Source organism: Aphelocoma coerulescens, chromosome 13 (assembly GCF_041296385.1).
Source record: "Aphelocoma coerulescens isolate FSJ_1873_10779 chromosome 13, UR_Acoe_1.0, whole genome shotgun sequence".
In the NCBI taxonomy this organism is placed as follows: Eukaryota; Metazoa; Chordata; class Aves; order Passeriformes; family Corvidae; genus Aphelocoma; species Aphelocoma coerulescens.
In genome coordinates, this window is record NC_091027.1 from 3647087 (window position 1) to 3669894 (window position 22808).

Consider the following 22808-nt stretch of genomic DNA (forward strand, 5'->3'; position numbering starts at 1 on the left):
TTGTCTATAAACAATAAATTCTGATGGCATAATCGGTCATATTACAGAAAAGGATATGCTCAGAGAGGCCGTTAAAGAGCCAATTAGGTTCTGTTTAAGTGACAACAGTTCAGTCAGTTGAATGAGTGGATTTATTCAGTTCAGTCTCTTTCTGTGAGTCATCAGCTTCCAGATCCACTGCCACAGTCTCTTGTCGTGTTGGTTTCTGCAAAATCAAACGCAAAACTGATTTACTTGGGATCTCAAAAAAATAACTGTCTGCCTTCTGTAACTGTCTCAGCTCTTCTGTGTACATGAAGTTGAATTTCAATTTTGAACGTTGTAACTGTTGTTCTTGCTCTGGTAAGACCTTGTGAGTTCGAGAAGAGGTGTGGGAAGCTCAGATCAATAGCAATTTTAGAGAACAATACATTCTCAATTAATCTTGCATCTGTTAGGACATGGTTCCTTATGAATCAAAAGCTACAAGGACAATTTGGGCATCATTGATTCGATGGCTTTCTTCCTTGGCAGTCTCTTGGCAGGTATCTATAGAACAAGTCCCCAGTTCTGCTTCCAGACCAGCAGATCTTGTAGCAGCTGCACCTGGAAAGCCTCCAGCTTCTCACTTTTGATGATCTTTGGCAGACTGCCTCTCCCAGGAATTTTTCAGTCATGCTGGATTATCAAGCTCATCCATGTTATTTTGCCAAGTTCCCTTTCTTTGCTCATGTCTATGCTGTGGCATCTGCAGAGCTGCATCAGAAAAAAGTTTTCTGGATGTGAGGCTTTCTGATCTCTGCCACATATCATCCTGGATTCGGGGAACAGTTATTTTTTTTTGGAAAGGGTCAGACAAAATAAGAACAGTCTCTCTGGCTCTGTGGAAACCAGAGGAGTTGACCTTCTTTGTGCAGACTGTGTCTGTGAAAATGCAGACATGCTGAATGAGTAGAGTGGTTCCCATCTCCCCTGGCTGTTTAAATCCCACAGGGAATTGCTTGCCTGTGCCAGAAGATGGCTGTTCGTTCACAAATACACAACATTGCAAGTAGTGCCCAACAATGCCCTCTCTGAGCATGACAATTCCTGGTCTCCTGAACCTCCTGCTTGAATTGGGCTGTTGGTAAAGATCCCTGAAGCCACATCTGAAAGATGACTGTTCCTCAGCATGAGGCCTGGCCAAGCATGAACTCTGAGCACAGCCCAAAAGTTTTGTTGACCTGTTAGACTGATCTGCAGCCGTTAGTGCAGTTGATCTTCAAATGCTGCTGATCTGGTCTGGGACCTTTTGGAAGGGTCTTTTTCCTGGGTAGATCCTTTGGGAGCTTTGAGAGTACCCGTCTGCACTTACAAAGTTGGCATCAAGTCTCACAAGCTCTTCCTGCCAGATCCATCAGCTCTGCCAGCCTTTGGGGAGCATATGACAAGACTCCAGGGTGATGGTGCCATCTATTTCAGCATGGCCTGTCTTCCCTTTGGTGTGGAACATCCCTTTGCCTGAGTGTTCTGTGTTTGGAGATACTCACAGTCAGGGTAATCAATAGCATGTGTTGATGTTCCAGATCAGATTTTGGCTGTGGTGCAGAGGGAGATGTGTTTAGGCATTGGCTGGAATATCCAGCCACTGCCCTATCCTGTTTCCATCAGCTGTGACAGTGGGCACTCACCTCAGGACCAGGCATGGCCTGGGGGACATCTTGCTGTGGAGAAGATGGCCCTGAAAATGTCACAGCCAGAATGGCAGTGCCCACCTGTCATAGCTGAATCCCATCCAGTAGCTGAGTGCCAGGCAGCTGCTTGCTCACTCCCACCCCATGGTGGGGAGGAGAATTGTGGGGAAAAAAGTAAATCTCATGGGTTGAGATAAGAACAGCTTAATAATTGAAACAAAATATAATAATACTATTAATAACCCTAATGATAATATCAAGAATAATTGTAATGAAAAAAAAGGAGAGAGGAACTGCTTTTTATCAGGAACTGTAGTGATGGGACAAAGAGGAATGGGTTCAAACTGAAAGGGGAGAAATTTAGGTTAGATATATGGAAGAAATTCTTTACTGGGAGGGTTGTGAGGCACTAGAACATGATGCCCAGAGAGGCTGTGGATGCCTCATCCCTGCCAGAGTTCAAGGCCAGGCAGTGAGCAACCTGGCCTCGTGGGAGGTACTCATGGCAGGAGGGTTGGAATGAGATGATCTTTAAGGTCCCTTCCAACCCAAACCTCTCCATGATTCTATGAGTAAAACCCAGGAGAAACCAGTGCCACAATGCAGTTGCTCACCACCCACTCACCGATGCCCATCCAGTCCCTGAGCAGCAGTCGGTGTTTCCCAGCCAATTCCCCCCCGTTTCCACACTGGCCATGAGGTTCTGTGGCATGGAACATCCCTTTGCCCAGCTCCCCCAGCTCCTTGTGCACCTGCTCACCGTCAGAGCACAGGAAACTGAAAAGTCCTTGATTTAGAGTAAGCACTGCTTGGCACCAGCTAAACCATTGGTGTGCCACCAACGTTATTCTCGTACTAAATCCAAACCACAGCACTGCACCAGCTACTAGGAATAAAATTAACTCAATCCCAGGACACCACCTCACTAACACCACTGACCATCCGAGCGAAGCAGAGCCACGTGGGAGTACTGCTGCAGTGCCCTGCTGTCTCCATGGGCTCTGCTGGTGCCAAGGGACCCAGTGCCTCCATCTCCCAGAGGAGAATGCAATGTGAGTTGGTTCTGGAGGAGGCTTCATGGCTCTGCTGAGCTCACTTGATGAAAATCAGACTGATCTGAATCCAGGCTCCTCACAGATGAGTAAAAGCCCTTTTTCCTACAGAGTTCTCTCCCCTTGTGTCAGGAACTGCGTATCCTGGCACGATCCCCGTTGTGTCTTGTTGTTCATCTCCACTTCCAGCAGGTTTGTTCTAATGAGCTGAAAGAGCAAAGCTGAAACAGATTCTGAACTGAAGTCAGAGACTAATAAAGTAGGGTGTGATATTAATTTCAGCAGCAGCCTTGGCAAGAGCCAAACATGGCAATTCCAACATCTAATTGGCTTTTAAAAATAAATTAGTCTGGTTTTCATCTGCATATTTCCCATGCAGGACGTGTGGTGTTTGGCTGTACCCTATTGTTAGATGGTCCCAACTGCTGTTGAGCAGTAAAATTACCCAGACCTTTTGACTTTGCAGTCTGCACCGTTAGGGGTGGAGACATTCTGCTGTAGTCTTTCCTTCCCTGAGTCAGTAGAAGCTGATTTCTGTGGTTTATCATGTGGATTCGAGGGAGCAGGATGTGGGATGCTGGCTACTGGCTTCCATTTATGGGCTTTTAGGAACGAGTAGAGCTGTATCTGTTTCTGCTGGCAGAGTCAGGTTCTCTTAAGTATGTGCAAAAGCATTTTTTAAATGGGAATTTGATTTCCTGCTGTCTGGTGAAACCAAGCAGGTTACAAAAACAAGGAAGAAGCACAGTGACTGCCTTCCACTAGATGTGTAAGGAACTTTGGAAACCTGTCTATTTCTTGATCTGTGTACAGTGCTGACAGTGAAATTGCTCATAAGAGAGCATCATAAATTACAGTGCAGAGAATTTGGGTTCCTTCTGGCCCTTATGCCTTGAATTGACGGCAAAGGAGGAGGGATGCTCTCCAGGCTGGCACTGAGCAGAGGTGTGCAGTTCCTACCTCGCCTCCACTATAATAATTAGTTTCCCTTGGAAGATATGTGTTGGAGATGACCTTGTAACTGAGAGTATTGGCTGCAGTTTGGGAATATTTTAATTGATTAAGATTATTTTTGGACTAGTGATCTTATTAGAAAGGCAGTTGGTTGAGTGGCCCCTTGAGTTCCTATTATCCTTGTAGATAGATGAACATTAAAAGGTTGGGTCAGGAAGAGCAAGCCCTGTTGTCTTCTTTGAATTTTCTTGGCCCCTTCTGTTTCTACCATCCACTCCTGCATTTATGCAGAGCACTCTGGGGCCTGCAGGGCTCTCTCCCAGCAGAGGTACAAACAGCCATAAATCCTAATTAAAAGGTATGTTTTATTTTCTGGGTTTAAAAATAAAGAAGATTTAAGAATTCTTGGAATTGAGATGTGTGTATATATTTTGGCCCATCAGGATTAATTGGATTTGCTTCAGCAGTTCACTGTACCGTGGCTGTTCAGTAGAATGCTGCTGAGCAATTTAAACATCTTTCTCAAATGTATGAGGTTCCTACAACACGTGTCCTGCAGTAATTTTGCTCCTGCCACTGATGTAAATGTCGAGATTCCTCAGGACCAGCACGGGGAACCGAGGCACGTACTGGGCTGTGCTGTGGGTCCGGGCAGCGCGCCCAGCGCCGGGCACACTGTTCCCCTCGGAAGCCTTGGAAGTGTTTGAGCCCTGGGTTGTCCCGTGGTGTTGATGTGTGTTGTAAGTGTGTGTCTCTGTGCACAGAGCAGGCACTCCCAGCCACGGAAAGTTTGGTATGCTCATAAATCACATCCGTGCCCTGGAAGAGAGCTGCAGATGAGAGTGTCAGGGTTGACCTTCCAGCAAGTGCGGGAGTGATGAGGGGAAGATTGATGCCTAGAGAGAAGAGCTGGGGATTTACAGAGCCTGTTAGGATTAAATTGCCCCTGTTTTAAGCTGGCATGGGTTTAGCATTGTTAGACAGGTTTTTGGGGGAGGGCAGGAGAGCTGTTGCTGAACCTCCTCCAGCATGCAATCCTGGTGCGATCCCATGGATTGTTCCGCATCCTATGAGGTGTGAGCAGCCCATGATGTCAGCGTGGGGCTGGTGCTGCAGACCAACACAGGGCAGTTTGGAGTGGGAGATCCTGTGGCTTATGGAAAACTGTGGAGACAGGCACCATACCAGGGCCCTGGAACAGAGAGGATTTCACCTCTTGAGCAGGAGCTTGGCATCCATCTCCTAGGAAGAGAGAATCTGGATGTGAAGCAGCCTTTTGGAGACCCAGTGGCAGATCTTGGAAAGGGGGTGCCCAAACCAGTCTGTGTGGGGAAGAGGAGGAGTCAGTCACAGAAAAAACCCTTAGGAGCAAGCATGAGTGTGTGTGTGGACTTGCCAAGCATGATTGCTGCTGTGTTGTGAGGTGATTCTTACGTCAGTGGAAGTGAGGAATGGTGTAGGTATTAGGGCATGTAAAAGCTGTAATGTATTAGGGTTTCAGGAAACCACCTAATAGTATGTCTTGCAAAATCTTAGTTAGATAAATAATTTAATTTGGTCTAGATAGCAACATTCCTGGATTGAAATGCTGCTAAAAGACTGTCAATAAGAGCTGCTGATGAACAAAAGAGAGGCTCATCTAGGGGAGATGTAAAGCTGAGGCCAAGAGAATCAATATTAGGTCTGTGTGTGTTTTAACATCCTCATTAATGATCTGTAAGAGGGAGCAAGTGGTTTATATAGATTAATAAAATCTACAGATAACACTAAAGCCAGAAATGTCTTCAACAAAACTCAGCACAGAGGTGCAGTCCAAAGGACTTCACAGATTCAGAAACATGGGCAAAGGACAAAAAAAACCTGATGACACTTGAAAATAATCAATGTATCTGTGTTAAAGTAGCTCAAACCATGTGCCCCTCCTTGAACCCTCCTCCTGGCACAGGAGGTGGAACGAGGCACAAGTGTGTGGCCAACGAGTCTCATGGGCGGCAAAACTCAGTGCAGCTGCAGAGGGAGCAGTGCAAAGCTCATCCTGGCCAGGCGTGGGTCTCTGCCTGAAACACTGCATTTGATTCTAATCCTACCTGATTTAGAGAGACAAATTGGAAGGGGTCCAGTGCCAGCCTTGGGTAATGTGTGCACCCTCACCTAAGCCGTTAGGACAGCAGCTTGCAGAAATTTGTGTCATTTAAGCCTGCGCCCATTTGTGCTGCAGTCTTTGTGCTTAAAACAGCACACACTTAGGTTGTTCATGGGAGTATTGTTCCAGGGAGCCTTGAGAGAGCAAGTTTCTGAAGTATTCAAGTTTCAAAAATGAACTACTTGTGGCAGTATTGCCCAGAGAAGCTATGGATGCCCCCTGGAAGTGTTCAAGGCCAGGTTGGATGGGGCTCTGAGCACCCTGGTCTAGTGGAAGATGCCCTTGCCCATGGCAGGGGGTAGAAATGAGATGAGCTTTCAAGTCCCTTCCAACTCAAATCATTCCTTGATTCTATGAATAAGATGAGATAATAGCATGAGGAGAAAATACAGCTGGCTCTCCTGCCCTTGGGGTGCGTAGGTGTGGGTCTCCGAAAATGGCTAGAGGTTCTAGTTTTGATCACCTGAAATTTCCTGGGCATAGTACTAGAAGCTGCATGGCAGGAAACAGTCCTGGCTTACAGGTGTGTGATGTTCAGTTACAAAAAGGTTCTATTTTCCTGTTTTGAGGGCTTACAAATATCAATGTTTTAGCAAGACCAAACAAATTCTCTCTAAAATTGTGGGTAGCAGGTGCAGTGCATGGTGGTGACTGGCATGAAGTCTATTGTCTCTCCTACTTCTCTGTTTATGTCAGTCTGTAACTCTTTTTGCTCGTTATGCTTATCACACAGCTTTTAATAGTTACAGAATGTGTTTGAATTACGTTTGAAATTCAAATTTCACACAAATAGATGCTTGTTCTTGAACCAGTGTTTGCATCTGAGTAGTTGGGGGGAGGGGGCTGGTAGTATTTCTTACATATTGCATGCACTCACCATGTTCTTTTCCATTACAGCAGGAGTCAAAGGAAGAGAGTGGATTGCAAAAGAAGAGAACAAAGCAGCTGGATCGAACGAAGTTTGCTGCTAAAAGAAAAATTGCACGTAGGTCTCGATTGTGGGGCTGGGGAAGTTGTCTGGTGCTGAGCAGCTTCTGCTGTTTGTGCTAGAGATTATTTCCCTTTCAGAAAGGCTGTTACATAGCTGAGGATGTAGAAAAGACCCTTCAAAGGGCTAAATTTTGCCTGTCAGAATAGGCACTCTGTCACTTGCTTTCTCCCCAGGCAGTGTGTGCGCAGACCAGTGCACTTCCAAAATAAGTGTGTGAGGGTGTTGGTACCTCACCGGCTTCAAAACTGGCTGAGGCCGATCTGAACGTGCCGTCAGTCACAAACTGCTTTCCTGTCCAGGCCCCTCTGCTTCTGTCTGTCCCTGAAACATCACAATGCTCTGACCCGACAGCTGCCGCTCAGGAAGGATCTGAGTCGCAGCTGACAGTTCTCTGAAATCATCAGCTCACAGTGTGGGGGCAGCCAGAGCACCAGCAACGCTGGGCATCATAAGGAAGGGTGTTAAGAACAAGGGATTTGGTTGATGTCATTTTGCTGTTACATAAAGTGTTGGTGCACCCTTGTCACAGTGCTATGTGCAGTTCTGGCCTCTGCGTAGCAAGGACACAGTGGCACATCCAGAGCAGGGCAGCCCAAGCCATGAAGGGGTGGAACAGCTGCCTGGTGATGAGAGACTGGAAAGCCTGGGGCTGCTTTGTTAGGAGAGAACGGTGGGATCAAAGTTCCCATCAGCCTCAGCTGAGCACAGAGCTGTTGTTTACTGGCTCCTGGGGTGTATCAGTGGAAATAGCAAGAGATAGATGAGTTTAAAACGGGTGAAGGACAGTAATGCTTCACACAGCATGGGGTGAACTCCTGGAAGTTTGTGTCACAGGAGGTTGTGGAGGGGTCAGTATCAACAGCTTTAATAAGGGATTAAATGCATTCATGGACAATAAATCTATGAACAGATGCTAAAGGCTGGGATGTTCCCGCTCATATTCTGATGTACAGGCAGAAGGGCCCACTGACTATGGCCAGGGTGCCTCTGCTCCCTGTACCGCCCCACATGTTACAGCAGCCAGGCCCCAGAGGGTCCCCACTCGTGTTCCTGTGCTCTGTGAGGCAGTGGTCCATCCAGCACATAAAATTCAGGACATTTTAAAATGGGAGAGATGTTGCCTCCTGCAAAACCCAAAGCAATCACTGAACAAAATGGAGCACGCCAGTGCTCCACAAGCAGCAGGAGTTGGGCTTGTCAGTCCTCACAGGGCTTGTGTGAATTAAATTGTTTTTAATAGAGGCCTAAGGCCATAGCACAGAACAGCCCAGCTCTTTGTGGGAGCTGCAGCCCACTGTGCATGTCTGTGTTGAACAAGTAAGATAGCAAAGTCAGAGATGGGGAAAGAGTTCTTTTTCTTCTTCTTCTTTTTCTCCCAAAGGAAACAGAGCACCAGATTAAAGCTGAAACCCCCCCTTGGAGATGGCACTAAAATGTGACCAAATATATGGTGGTAAGAGCAGGGATCTGCTGAAGTTGGATGTCCTTGTTGCATCATTGAGCATGTAGGGTTTCAGGAGCCGGTGCTGTGCAAAAGGTGTTCAGTGCGCTCCAGAAAATCCAAAGGAGACAGGGCCGGCTCTCCAGACGTTGTATAATGGAGGAGTTCTGCTGTGTTTCTAGATGTTGAAATTATTGATAATAGTTTTTCTTTTCCTGGGGCAAAAGCTGTCTTTTTTTGTTGCTTAGTGTGCACGTCTGAGTTTGGGGGTGCCTCGTGCTGCACGGTCGGAGAGCGGGGGCTTATTTAAGCACGTGTGATGGTGGGGCTGTTCTCATTTGTGGGAAGCTATAATTAGACTTTTGGTGTTTGCTTTCAGGCAAATTAAGATTTGAAGTAGTAATTATTTTTCCCAATGTCTTTAAATAAATTCTTTGAATTGCGAGGCAAATTGGTCTTTTGTAAAGATTGGGTGCTTCTGGGTAGAGCAAGTTCTTTCTCCTCAAAACTGGAAAATTTCGGATATTGGCAGGCACTCGTTATAAACCGTATCCTCCCTTTTTTGCTTTGTTGTGGTTTTATTCATTTTAACCTAAAGCCATAACTAAAATATATCTGTGACGTTTCATCCTGACAGGATAAATGGAAATACAAAACCTAAAGAAGTCTCTCTCTCTTTTTCCGGAGGAAGTCAGTGCTTTAAAGCACATTTGAATGTTTTTACTGCAATTGCACTTCAGATATGTGAAAATATTGAGATCCTGCATTTCTGTTATTTTTGAGTAAATCTCTTATTAGTAAGTGTTGTAACTACAACTAGTGGGGTTTTGCATCTAATTCACTTTGCAAATGTCAAAATGGAACATAAATCGCTTTGCAAATCGCCGTATTAGCATTTAAAAAGGCTCTGAAATGGTTTAATTTGTTTAGGGCTGCCTTGTCTTAAAAACAGTTTCTCTCTGACCCCTCCTTCCCACCTTCGGGTCTCTTGGATGCCCTGGTCCCCAGAGGGGCGCTGGGATTTCGTGCCTTGTTGGGATGGACCTGTGACAGGAGGCTTTTGAAGTGTGAGATGCAGAGTTCCCAGTGCCGGTGCTTCCCCCTGGGAATGGGCTCCTGCAAGGCGAGTGATGAGTGTGAGCTGAGCATCGGTCCAGATGGAGAGGGGTCATTTCTCCCGGGATCTGTGGAGCCCCCGCCGCATGCTCTGAGCTCTCTCCCCAGCTCTGTTTGCACACAGTGGTTGGGGGCTAACGCAGCACTCTGGGTCTCTAATCATCATAAATTATGATGGCTGCAATCAGCATCAAGTTTAATAAAACACACGGTGCTGAGAAGTGATCAGTCCTGAAGCACGAAATACCGTCGGCTCCGCTTAAAGCAGGTCAGGTCTGCTGGAAGGCATGAGCAGAGCTGCTCTTTGCTCTCCCCACGGTAATGCCAGGTGGATTTAAACTGGAGATTTCCCCATCTCCAGAGCACCTACTCAACTGGAACATGCACTAAGTGCATCTTGTTTGTCACTGGTTTCTTTGCCAGAGGCAGCATTTGTCTGGCACATTCTCTGTCCCCAGAGGGGAAATTGCTGTGCCAGGGAGGGAGAAGAAAACAAAATGTACAGCAGTAACTCGCCAAAAAATGTTTCTTTTTATTAAGCTTCATGGATGTTGATAGCCTGAACTGGCAAACGCTCAGGCCCCTGTTGAAGCACGTGGAAAGTCGTGTGTTGCAGGGTGTCGATCATGTGCACTGCTTTTCCTGCACATGTCAGAGTTTGCAGGATCTGGCCTGATTGCTGTGATGGTTTGGGCAGGAAAACAAATCAGCACACACTTTCTGAATGCTTGGAAAGTGTTTGGTATAATGGAAAAAGAAAAGACTGTATGTGGCACTCAGTGCTGTGGTCTGGATGACACAGTTGTGATTGGTCAAAGGTTGGACTCAATCTCAGAGGTGTTTTCCAACCTAATTGACTCTGTGATACGCTGTTTAATGCTGCTGTTCTTGGGGCTGGGAGCTTTTTCCATACACTGGACTGTCGTTTGCTTTCCATTAAAGGATGCTTTTTTTTTTTTGCCCTGGTCCCTCCTGGCTGTAACATCATAGAGTGACTTTGTCCAAGGACAAAAGATCCCCACGAGAGCCCTGAGAGCGCAGCAGTCTGCTTTCCCTTCAACGTCTTTCTTAATTTTCAAAGGAATTACCCCCCACCCCCACCCTGCCCCAAACCAACAACCTGAAGCTAAGTGCTGTTTTAGCAGGACACATAAAGGAATCTGAAGGTAATCAGTCCAAAAATGCTTCAGATCTTGCTTGGGTGGGGAGCACGAGGCTGCCATCAGCCAGGAGCTGGGGGAAGGGCAGAGCGAAGCTCCACTCTGTGGATGCCCCTGGTTGCAGCGGTCGTAGACAGGCTGTGCTTTGGCCAGAGCATGGCTGCACTGCTGTGTTTGGGTGGCAGCTGGTATGAGAGAGGATGGGATAGAAAATGGGAGCCTGCAACTTGTGAATGCATCTTTATCCAGGGAAACGCCTGTCTCTGGAGCTGGCTGCAGTGAAGACACGTTTTGTGCTTGGGCAGCCTCCCTGTTCAAATGGCATGTCTTAAAGATGTTGTAGCCCGTAGGAGAGCGTGAGCCTTTGGTTCATGCATGAGATGGCGTGTGCAGGATTCTGCCTGGAGGAGGGAGCGGGTTCTGAAGGAAATCTGTCAATTTGTTTCGAGTGAGAAGATGTATTTTTCAGCTCCTGAGAGTGCTGTTGAGTTGTTTTTCAAGCTGCACTCCATTCTGCAGGCACTGTATATTTTAAGCAGAGTGAAAGTGTTGGATTGAATCTAAGTAAATAAGTGTTTTCCAAAGTAAGTAACTGCTTTGTTTCTACATAGCCAGTCTAGACTTTTGGTTTGATTGGAGCGAGGAATATTTCAGGAATAAATTTTCTGCTGAAATAGCAGTTACAAGTGTAGGAAACCTGTTTCCCATGCATGACTGACTTAGTGATGCAGTGGAGTGGTGATGTGAGCAGAAGGGGGATGTATGCATGTGAAATATCCTCTATAATACCACCAAGCAAGTAACGTTATCCTCCACAGAGCTTTCCACCTGCGGCTTGGGGTGAACAACATGTAGCTCTTTTTCTCTCGGGTAGGTCTCCTGTGGTATTGCAGGTATCTGTGTGTCAGAAGGCAGTGGGGTGTGCTACTTGGTTAGTAAAAAAGTGTCTTTCTAAAGAAGATGTGTTGTTTAGCCTGCCTTGCTGCTGAGCCTATCCAATATAAAAATGAGCACGCTTTAGAAATCTGTCCTTTTCCTTTCTCCTTGAACATGCCTTCTGCAGCTGCAGTGTGTGTTGTTTGATCGCAAATAAAATGTCATGTTGCAGTTAACATCGGTGGGGAATGGGAGCTTAGATTGCTGTAGAAACCTGAAGTGAAGTTCCTGACCTGAGTTACCTTTCTCGTTAATGTTGCCTGCTCCAGTTTTGGTGACACCATTTCAGGACAGCTGAGGTTTAGATGGTTTGCTCTGCATTCCTCCTGGCGAGGTGGGACTCTCACCCATTTCTCCCTACACGCTGTATATTCACTGAGTGTTTACATACACCTGCAGCTGTGACTTGACATTATCCTATTTCTTCTGCTATAGAGATGACTGAAGAGGAACAATTTGCACTGGCCCTGAAAATGAGTGAGCAAGAAGCTAGACAAGTGAACTGTCAGGAAGAGGAAGAGGAGGAGCTCTTGAGGAAGGCCATTGCTGAGAGCCTTAGTGTAAGTGCACTTCTGTGAAGAGGCTCACTAGGGTTCTTCAGCACCGTCGCTGTCTGTGCTTGTTTTACCATGCTGCACAAAATAAAGTTTTACTGGGGGGGCCTAGATATTCCCAAACTGGAACGACAGTAGGAACAGAATAGTTGGGTTTTACCATTCCTAGTGAGAGGGATGTGAAGTCTAACCCCAGCTGTCCCTGTTTTGGGGTACAGAGTTCTGATTCAGGGTGGGGGAATCTGCAGTCCAGGTGATGGCTGCCAGCATGCTGGGGGAGCCCTTGGTGTGCTGTGCTGATAGAGAACACGTCTGTAGGAGAGTCAACCTTTTGTTTTTCAGAGCTGTCAGCCCTCAGACTCCTTGACTTCAACTCCTCAGTTGTCAGTGGAAGCACTGGATTCACAGGGCCAAAGCCAGCCTGCTGAGAAGGAAGGCTCTGAGATCCCGGGAGGCCTGGCATTCTGCCCTGACACCCCTCCCTCCGACTGCAGCTCCCACTCACAGAGCTCCAGAGCTGATGGGAACGGACAGATGGATGTCGCCCGGAGCCCCTTGGTAGTGTTGAGGAGGTTAAGCCAGGAAATCGTTGAAAGCTCACTAGTATCCAGCATAATCGTGTCTCCGGGGAAGGGCCAGCCTGTGACAAGGTCAAGTGAAAAGTCTTCCTCACCAGCACAAAGCGATTTGAGTGACGTGTTACCCAGCACTGTCGGAGAGGACTTCATGTCTTTGAGTCCCACCTTTGGCAAGGTGGCTTCAGGCTCCTGGCGACTGACACCTCGGAGACTGTTCGCCAGCCCGTCCAGCTCTTCCGAAGCAGCAGGCCATGAACCAAAAGAGCAGCTCCTGCCCTGCACTGGCCATTCTGTGGGAGAAGCTGGTGCTGGGAGCTCAGCCACACTCTGGAAGAGCAGGACCACAGAACAGTGTGACAGCCCCAGGAGGAGTGGTGGAGGAGCAGGTACCAAACACAGCTCACAGCCTGGGCACACTGCCAAGGTCTGTGTTTCCACAGAGCAAGCAGAGCAGAACAAGGGGTCTGGCAGTGCCCCGCATCTTTGCATGCAGACTGCAGTGGAGGAGAAGCACAAACAGGAGGAGGCAAAAGACACAGTGCACTATTATTGGGGCATCCCCTTCTGTCCTAAAGGGGTGGACCCCAACCAGTACACCAAAGTCATCTTGTGTCAGCTGGAGGTTTACCAGAAGAGCCTGAAGCAGGCTCAGAGGCAGCTATTGCATAAGAAGGAGTTTGGTAACCCAGTTGTGCCGAGTTCTTCCTTGAGCCAGAATGAGCTTGGGAAAGGAGAGGAGATAAGCAGGGAGAATGGGGTTGCTGATGCTACAGAAGATGGAGACACAGAGGGACAGGAGTCTGAAAACATCACCTGGCTCCACCCTTCAAAGAGGAGGGAGGCAGAGAGTCCAGGGCGCAGCATGGAAGAAGAGAAGAACTCCACTTCTGATGATGAGCCGACCACCAGCTACTGCCAGGTAAGAGCTTTGCCACTGAGCAGAGGTTGAGCAGCCATGCCCTTCTGTCCGTTTTACGGTTCAGTCCCTTCTGCAAAGCAGGCACTGCTATTTAATGCCTCTCTGAAATTGAGGGACTTCTTCCCCCAGCCACACAGTTACCGTGGAAGGGAGAGAAGTGTACAGGCTGACACCCAGCTCACACGAGATAGGGGCCATTTTGAGCAGCCTGGCAGTCATCATTAGTGCTCCAGAGATTGACTCATCCAGCTGATCCTTCTCAGAAGGGTGTAGCCTGGCAGTGTGTCAAGGTAGAGGGCACAGAAGTGCTGCTGACCACCACCAGCACTGGCAAACCAGTTTATAAACCTGTGGCTGTGTGGGGAGCTCTGCCTGGGTTTCCCTTTGCAGATAGAGACGTAGGTTTGTCCTTGCGGCGCAGCCTTTCCTGTTTGCCCCTCCGTGCTCATCTGCGTCCATCAGTGCTTCACCCTTGGAAGTGCTCTTTTCCTTCGTGGCTGGGAGAGGCTCTGTGTGGTTACAGGCATCTTCTGCCTGCTGGGGTGATGTGTCACCGCAGTGGTGCTCCCTGTCCTTGTCCTGGTGTTGGGCAGCTTCTCTCGGGCTCGGGTGTGCCAGACACTAGGTGTCAGCCTCTGTCTCCGTCAGGGCTCTCCTGCTGGAGCGGAAGGCAGCTTTCTGTCACTGCTAAGTTTAAACAGATTGCTAGTCAGATGAAGTATTTATTACTGCTGTATTTTAGGTTTGTGTCAGCCTTTTCCAACCCTCATTTTTCATAATGACTTCACTCCCGGATCATTGTATAACTTTATCTTCTCTACGACTGAAGCCTTGGCTCTGTTGTTCCTGTTTTCAAGTGTATTTGATCATTTACCCTGGTGTTAGAAAGATACTTAACTTGTTTTGTGATATTTATATTCTGTCTTGTAATATTGAGCACTTAGGAAAAAACGTCATGTCTGCATTTTCTGGTTGCAGAAAAAGAGCAGAGCAGCCTGTGCTGAAATGTGACTTTTCATGACAGTGCTTTGGCTCGGGTTTAGGGGATGGAGATTTAAACAAGCCTTAGAGGTGATCTGCAGAGGAAAGGAACTGACTTGTGCCCTTTTTCATTTCCTTAGGATAGATACAAAAGACCTGAGAGGTTCTTAAAGCAAACTGCACTTTTTCTTTTCTGTAGCTTTTCCTCTGGAAATGAAGGTATCATTATACTGGAAGATTGGGGTGACTGGAGGTCTGTGGATGTGTACTCTAAAGCCTTTGGGAAGCTACGGCAGCTGGGAAGGGCATGAACTTTTAATCAGTGCTGAAAATTGTGTGGTATTTTTTAAAATACTATCTGTTTAATGCTAATACCTAATTAATTCTTGGGGAGAAAAGAGGTTTTAGTGGTGCTGAGTGGTAACTTGTATGCTACTCCTCTTGACCATGGGAGCTCTTTCGGAGCCATAACGGAGAGATGTAGCCTTTCTGATATTTTTAAGGTGGGAAAATAAGGGAGGGGGAGCAGACTTTACAATTTCAAGCCTAGCCCAAAAATTGCCAGTCTTTTATTTACACGAGAGAAAATAATTTCTAAATCCCTTTTCATCTGCTTTATCACACCCAGCATGAGAGGTAGCTCCTTTCTCTCTCCTCTCTGTGCAGTCGCACACTGAGGCCAGAGCAGGTGATTTACTTGCAAAATCGATATGTTTGATGTTTGCTTGTGCCTTGTCTCCATTTTTTTCCCTCTATCAAATACAATTCCACTGGCAGTGACAAAAGAGGGGCCCAGAGCTGTCATGTCTCCAATGTGCTGCATCTCCAGGAGACCCTTTGCTTCCTGTACTGCCCTGGGGCTCCCCCAGTGCCACCAGGACTGCTCTGCTGGTGGGGCTGGTGGGGCTGGTGGGAGATTTTAGGCTGTGCTGAGTCTAGAAACCATCCTTGAGGACTCAAAGCTGTCCTTGAAAAAGGACATGGCCTCATGCCATGTGTGAAATGAAGGTGGAAATGATGTGCTTGAGGGAGGCTGCCTGTATCCCTGCCCTGAAACCCCCACCTGGAATGAGCACAGACCTTCCACCCCAGTGGGCACAGACCTTCCACCCCAGCCGCAGTTGACTGCTGCCACTGCCTCCCGCAGCCAAGGGATGTTTGCACAGAGCAAATCCTGGTTGTCGGGAGATCTCACAGCCTGTGAACCTGCACTAACAAACTTCAGTGCTAATAGAATCAATTTCTTCAGAGCCTTTCAGATAAGGTTAGGGGACTCTTGGTCTTTAAAAGATTCAGAGGGAAAAGACCCAATTCGGGAGATTTAGAGTCTGGTGACCTGAATTAGTGCCATATTTTATAACAGATGTACAAGGAAAACCAGAAACATGGATGAGCGTTCATGACCAGGGCAGAGGCCCTGTTAAGAAATGCACAGTTCAGTACAAAAACAAATAAAAATAAAAGAGGAGGTGTGGTATTTTATGTTAATGATGAGTTAGCCTGCAAAGAGGTAAAGAGAGCATAGATAAAACAGGATATTTGGGGGTTGGAGTCATGTTAGGGAAATTTGACAGGAGAGGTCTTGATTTGGAGCTTGCTGGGGAAGTACATCCAGGAGTGGAGCTGACTGAAGTTGAAACCTGTGGTGGAAATCAAGCTCATAGCATTTGATAGACTCAAGGAAGGGGGAGGAAAACTCCTTGGGTTTCTTTGAGACCTAGCATGAGAAATTGTAGGCCTGACAGCAAGGACTGCTAATAAACCGTTGTAATTCCACCTGATTAGAGGATGGCAAGTGTAACATGTACACTGCAGAAGAAGAAAGGGATCTGGGTAATGACTGGCATGTTAGCCTGACCTTGACAGTGCATAAGGCTTTTGAACAAATTTTAAAGGAAAGACTAAGTGTAGTTATAGAGCTAAATGAAAAACGGGATAAAATGCACACAGATTTTCCAGCTATAGACTGTGCAGGTTAATCAGTTCCCTTCCTTTTTTGGGACAGCTGATTTCCCACGCAAGAAAAATGCAACAGATTTTATCTCTAGGAAATTTCAGAAAAGTGCTTCTCATGGTCAAGCATCAGCTGTATCAGTTGATCAGGTCATTGTGGGTCAGAAAAACAAGTTTTAAGTGGAGTAGGTGAGGGCTGCTGGGGTACCTGGGGGAGCATAGGAGACACTAAAAACCTTGGGTTGTTTCAAGCTCAGCACAGGTAAAGGTGGAGAAGAGCTATGATTGTTGCCTACAAGTACATTTAGGTGAATGCTGAGAACAGGCAGAGAGCATGGAAGATGATGGGCAATGTTGAGAGGAGTGGATGGTGATGGACTGCCCAGGAACATGTCTAGGCAGCAAGGTAGCAAAAAGTACTGCCAGGCTTTATTGCAGGGAGCACCTTGCCAAAAGGAGGGATGGAGGGAAAAAGCTGACTAGTTCTGATGGATACTGAGCCATTTTCAGATAAAAATATACAGCAGACTGGGTGCAATGTCATGGACAGAATCCAATGACCCAGCAGACCCCAATCAGCTGTGCACGTTGTTTTATGTAACACCAGAATTTTCCTTTCCAGCCCTCCCAGGTGCTGCCTGCAGAGGATATGCCTGAAGATGGGGAACCCATGCAAATTGCACACAGGTGAGTAAGGTGTTCAGAGTGTGGGGCTCATAGGTTCTCTCTGGTGATATGAGCTCTTCCACTCTCCCTGGAGTATTTTGGGGTGCAGTCCCACCACAGCTCACTGCAGGGCTTGCTGGAAAGGCTGGCTGCAGTCACTGCTGTTTAATATCGCTGGAAATACATGGCTTTGGAGAAGTGGGGCACAGCTGAGGAGAAGGGATCAGTTGCTGTTGTCACTTTATAAGACATGCAAGGTGCATCCTTGTACAAGTTGAAGGAGCTGCTCCTTGCCCTCTGAAGCTCCTGTGACACAGTGCAGTAAAGCCGTGGGGAGCTGGAGGTGAGTTACAGCGATGCCATCACGTGTGTGTCGAGGAAGGCGCACTGGCAGCATGGGCATGGGTTTACTGGATTTCTGTGTGTATTTTTATGTTCTTGCCTTACTTCTGAAGAGGAAAGCAGGGAGGAGGAAGCCAGACGGCACTGCCTATCAGCCAAAGATAGAGTGCAGTGCTCCAGAAAAGCCACTTCAGCAGATGACAGGTGTGGGACAAGTCAACATGATTTTCTTCAGATTTAAGCCTACTCCTCTTTTCCTTTTTTTTTTTTTCCTCTCCTTCCTGTGGGATGCAATTCTGCAGCAAAGGCTATGGAGAAGAAGGACAAATGGGAGAGGATTCAGGGAGCAAGTTACAAGAAAGGCCAGATAATGTCATGTTTTTAATTTGCTGGGTTTTATAATTTAAACCTGCTTTGGAAAAGAACTGCCAACTTTCCTCTGATCTAACAGCATTTGGCCTGAGCAGTTAATATCAATATGCAGAGTATGAAAATCCCTCTTGCTTGCACCTTTCTAACAAGCTTAAAACCTGCCTTGGGGAGCAGGAGGAACCTGCAGCTGCCGCCGAGGCTGATGAGCCTGTGACAGCTGAGCTCTGAGCTTGCGTAGAAGGCAGCGAGGTGAGCGCTCTGCAGCGCTGGCCTCCTGCCTGCTTTGGGCCTGAGAGCACCTCTTTCCTTTGGTGTAGCTGGTAAGGTTAGTCTGGGACATTCCCCAAGCTGCCCAGGAGCTCCTGGCTGCCTGCCTTAGGGTGGGATGCACCTGGATGCAGCAGCCCCTCCTTGGGCAGCTGGAACATCTGCAGCAAGGCAAGAAATGGCTGCAGTCTTTGCAGTTTTGTGCACGTTAAGTGTTGCCATCTGGCTCCTGGCAATTTGCCAGCACAGGCCTCTCTTGGGTACGGCTCAGGCACCCCAACCGGCTGGCCTCAGCACCACTTAATAGGAAAACATGGCTCTGAGCTGTCTGGAGGGAGTGGAGCAGTTTAGGAAGTGCCAGTCCTGTGAAGAAGCTGCTTTGCTTTCTGTGAGCTGCTCTCCCCGCTTGTTCCACGCTTTGTACAGAGCATGGAAGATTGGGGTTTTAATAAATGATTATAGGCTTTGTTACCAGGAGATAGTTGGTGTAGCAAGAAATGTGGTTTGACTTCAAATTGATTAGCCCATTTTATAAATGTCATAGCAAGTTGTTTTGTGTGAGTTCTTTTGAAGAGAGCCCTGATGTTAGACACAGAGTAAAACATGCTCAGCCTGGATTCATAACAAATGCTTTGAGATGCTTTATTTAGAGAGAAAAGCCACTTGTGATTTCCTATCAGAATTTTTTTATTTATCATAAATCAGCAGTGGCTGTTCTCTCTTCTCTAAGGCCTGTGGTTGAGCTTAATAAATCTTGTGTTTGTCAGTGCGGGGATTCATGTTTTTAAAGTGTGTTCTTGCATACTTGATCAGACTAATCAGAGAGTCATGGAAGGCGCAGAGTGTGTCAGCATGGGTGCCAGACTTACTCAGCAATGCCTGCCTGTGTCAGAAAGACAGTGTGCAGTGAGGTGGGAGGAAAAAAATAGGAGGAATCCGAAGGTCAAAATGAGAGGAGCAGTGCTGGGTGCTGCTCTGAGGAACCACCACACCAATGCTGAAAGGACTTTGCTGCAGGGAAAATGCCATGTGTCACATCTGTGCTGCTTCTGGCTGCTGTGCACAGGGATAAGGGAGAAAACGAGCAATGTGAGGAGGGAGAGGATAATGCAAGATAAAGCAGGTCTGTCTTTCCTCTCTGAGGATTTCCTTCCCCAGACAGAAAGAGACACAGTGCTGGTACCTGCACAACTCCCACGTTTTCTCCCACAGAGAGTCCCACAATTGTGAGCAGGTATTTTTGCTCCCTTGACAAGAGATAATGACCCTTTCTGCCTTTTTGGAAGCAAAAAATGTTCCCTTTGGGGTTATTGCTTAGGATGGCATTTTAGACCCTTATTGTGCTGTTATTCTGGTCATTTCTGGCTGTCAGATATTGACCACTTGGAAATTATGGCATCGTCTGCTGTTCTGAACTGCGTGAGAAAGGCAGGTGTGGCCCTCACACCTACTGGATTGGAGATTCATGTTATATTTATATTTTGAATAGCATCTCCACAATGACCCCACTTGGCAGTAAAAGGAGCCCCAATATTGCCACAGAAAACTCTGCTGAAGAAGAGATCTCTGTTTGCCCAGGTAAGAGGCACTTGAGAGTGTTATGAGTTTTGTACCAAAAGTTACACGCTTAGGAAATTCAGAGAAGAGAATTTTCAAGTTATTTGAACAAAACTAGATTACTTTCCCATCTCTGTTTTTCAAGGCTAAAATTATTCAGGTAATTTAGTTTGATCCCCTAATTTTGGACCCATTTCCTCTAAGACAGTTCTGTGACAGGGATTGCTGAAGACTTGCTGAAGACATACCTGGATGTGCATTGGGCATGGAGGGATCACTCAAAACAAGGTGTCTCTGCAATGCAATGAAATATTCAGATTTTTCAGTGTTAAGATAATGTGCAAAGCATGAGAGCTGAAATAATTTTTGTCTTACATTAATTAAATATGTTTGGGACCAAGGAGTTTTTCTTCCTTGGTCTCTCCTACAATGTTTGAGATTTTCTGGTCCAGGGTTTTAAGTGAGAAAATTAATGAAGAGGCTGCTGCTGTTCACGAGCAGCTGTAGCAGTAGAGGTCATGGTGGTGCTTGGAGGCATGTTTTGTTGCCAAGGAAGACGTGGAGGTCTAAAGAAGGTGTGTCTGTGAGACAGTCCATGGAATGGGAGCTCTGCTTGTTTCAATGCGAGAGCAGCTCTATTCTTGCTTTGTCTCCATCCCAGCAAGTGTTCCACTCACTTTCCCTGTGTCTAATCTCACTCCCCATGAAGCTGCAAAGCTGCAGTGCCTTTGTCCTCATACCACCATGCTGTGACTTTAACCCCTCATCTGGCTGTGATGTCTGATAACATTTGTGGCGAGTCTAAAGAATGTTTTGAAACTGTGAAAAGTCTTAAGAAGTGTTAAGGGCTAAGCTACATCAGCAAGTGAGGAGATAGTTGGGGTCTGCAAACCTGTGCTGACATGGAGGTGTTTCTCTGCAGAGACACAGCCGAGCCCACTGGAAGCTGTTGAGGAGGAGAGAGAAGAGTTCTGTTCAGACAGCAGAGGTGCACCCATGCAGGTAAAAGAGCTTGGAGTTGAAGGGTCCTGTTTCCAGTCCTACCTTTTAGACCTTGGTTCAGCTGAACTTTGCTGGCATTTCCCTTTGGGTAGCTGGAAGCTTGGACTTCTGCTGTTTGGATCCTCACAAACAGTTCCCTCTTTGCTTTTGTCTACTGCTTCATATCTCCAGTCCCTCTTGGCTGGGGACTGCATGCAGCTGCTTCTGGAGCCTTTCAGTCCTATAGCTGGAGAGCTGTTATCAATTCCAGCCTGTTCTTTTATATCCCAGCACTGCTGAGCTGGAGGATGCCATCAGCGTGGGCGGCAGTGCTGTTGCTTGCCCATGCTCAGGGGTACAGGCTGTGATGCTCGGTGATGCAGAGGGACCACAGGAGCTCTGAGGGGAGTCCAAGTAAACCTCAGTCACCTGTGTTGTGACCTGCTTTTCCCTGTTACTCTGAAATCCAGTTTGCTCTCCACAGACCATATCCAAGAGGCTAACAGGAGAGCTTCACCCAGAGATCAGACTGGGATAAGGATGTCCTTGAAGTGCTGAGGGCTGTGGCGGTTTTCAGGCCAAGCAGAGTGTCCTGAGTCCGAGAATCTTGAGTTTTGTGCAGTAATAGTTAATAGCAATAGTAAGTCAGTGTCAGGGCCATCCTCTTACCTCTTGCTGCAGATGTGCACTGTGTGCAGCCCCTTTCCCCGTGCTGTCACACCTGCACAGCAATTGCTTTGCAGCTGTCACTGTACCAACATCTGACTCCAGTTCCTGCTTCTGATAAAACTCCCTTTGTCTATTAATTTAGAGAGTGATATCAAAGGGGTTGCCAAGTACTCCTCTGGCAGGGTACATGAATACAGAATCGTACAGCTCTTGACAAGAGGATTCATTTGTGGAAAGCTCATTTTGGGAGTTTGCAGCTTGTACAGCACGTCTGCAGTTCCAATGTCTCATTCTCACAGGCCTCTTAATAAACCATCTTCTGCTCTTGTGTGCCTTTCATTCTGCAGGTATCTCCAAGCACTGCTCAGTCAATTAGGGACTGCAGCAATGAGAGAGGCAGTCCTGGGCTGGCCACCAGAGCACGTTCATGACTCATTTGGCTGTGGGCAGGACACTGCCCTGTCCCCTTATGCTTTGGCAGAGGGTGCCTTGTGTCTCACACCTCTGCCTGAATGGCACAAGGTGGTGGGGAGCGGGTTCCTAGGGATTGTTTGACAACATTATGGTTGGCAGCAGGTCCCAGTCCAGAGCCCACAGCCCTCCAGGAAAACAGCAGAAACAGCTACCATGGCATCAGTGGTTTGCAGGAGCCAAGCAGAGCCCACTGGGACTGACTTCTTCCTAGCAGATGCTGAGCCAGGACACAGGAGTCTTGTTGAGCTCAGCCTCTAGCATTGCTCTTGGCTGGCTGTTGGCTGCAAGTACTATGTTTTGTAGGCAATTTCCTCTGCTAAAAAGCAGAGGCAACTGTCTCTGGCTCTGACAGGGGTGATTGGTTCTGCAGTTGAGGTTTTCCAGACTGCTACAGCAAGGTTTTGTACAAGCAGTCTTTTGTTACAGAATGTTGCATTTCCATTTAAAATTAGTAATTTACCACTGAATGTAGGCGGGCAGGGTGTGCAGAATTGGTGATCTCCTAAGATTGCTTTAAAAAAGGCAGCTAGAAGGAGCAGTGCCTGCTGCTTTTCCCATCATATTTTTTATGTGTGTTGTCTGTGTAGTGCAGGTTTGATCTGATCATTCATATTTGACACATCTTGTTTTTTATGGCTCTTCAGTGTGACGCCCCACAGCGAGGACTTCACAAGATGTAGTGACACTGAGATGTGAGCGAGGGGTACGAGTGTTAATGCTGTAAGTGATGTACTTCAGCAGCCTCTGTTCGGCTGGAGGAACTCTTGTGGCAAGTCCTCCGCAGAAATTCAGGGCAGAGAGCCTCCCTGGGAACGAGGGATGTTCCTGGGGCTCGCTGTTGTAGCCTTTCAGCTGGTGTCCGGGAGAAATGCGTTTTGAGAGTCGGAATCTCAGTTTGAGGCCCAGCCCTGCAATTTTTGTCATAGCTCCTCTGAGTCAACAAAGCACCCTCGTTCCCTTTAGGACATAAAAATCAGGATCAGATCCTCATTTGGGAAAGGAAGTAATAAACCGAGTAATACAGCAAAGCGCTCCAGTGGCACGGAGCAT

General features: G+C 47.2%; 1 protein-coding gene across 8 annotated transcripts in view; it reads left to right on the forward strand.

Moving 5' to 3' along the window:
• UIMC1 (ubiquitin interaction motif containing 1) overlaps positions 1 to 22808 on the forward strand; it is a 53004-nt gene that overhangs the window by 19026 nt on the left and 11170 nt on the right. For 7 of the 8 annotated variants that reach the window (XM_069029185.1, XM_069029189.1, XM_069029190.1 and 4 more), the window contains exons 3-8: positions 6699 to 6786; positions 11881 to 12005; positions 12342 to 13496; positions 17053 to 17117; positions 19567 to 19655; positions 20557 to 20636. In XM_069029185.1, the coding sequence (XP_068885286.1) occupies positions 6699 to 6786; positions 11881 to 12005; positions 12342 to 13496; positions 17053 to 17117; positions 19567 to 19655; positions 20557 to 20636 (1602 nt within the window). The remainder of the gene's footprint in view (positions 1 to 6698; positions 6787 to 11880; positions 12006 to 12341; positions 13497 to 17052; positions 17118 to 19566; positions 19656 to 20556; positions 20637 to 22808) is intronic. The other variant, XM_069029186.1, reaches the window with a different exon arrangement.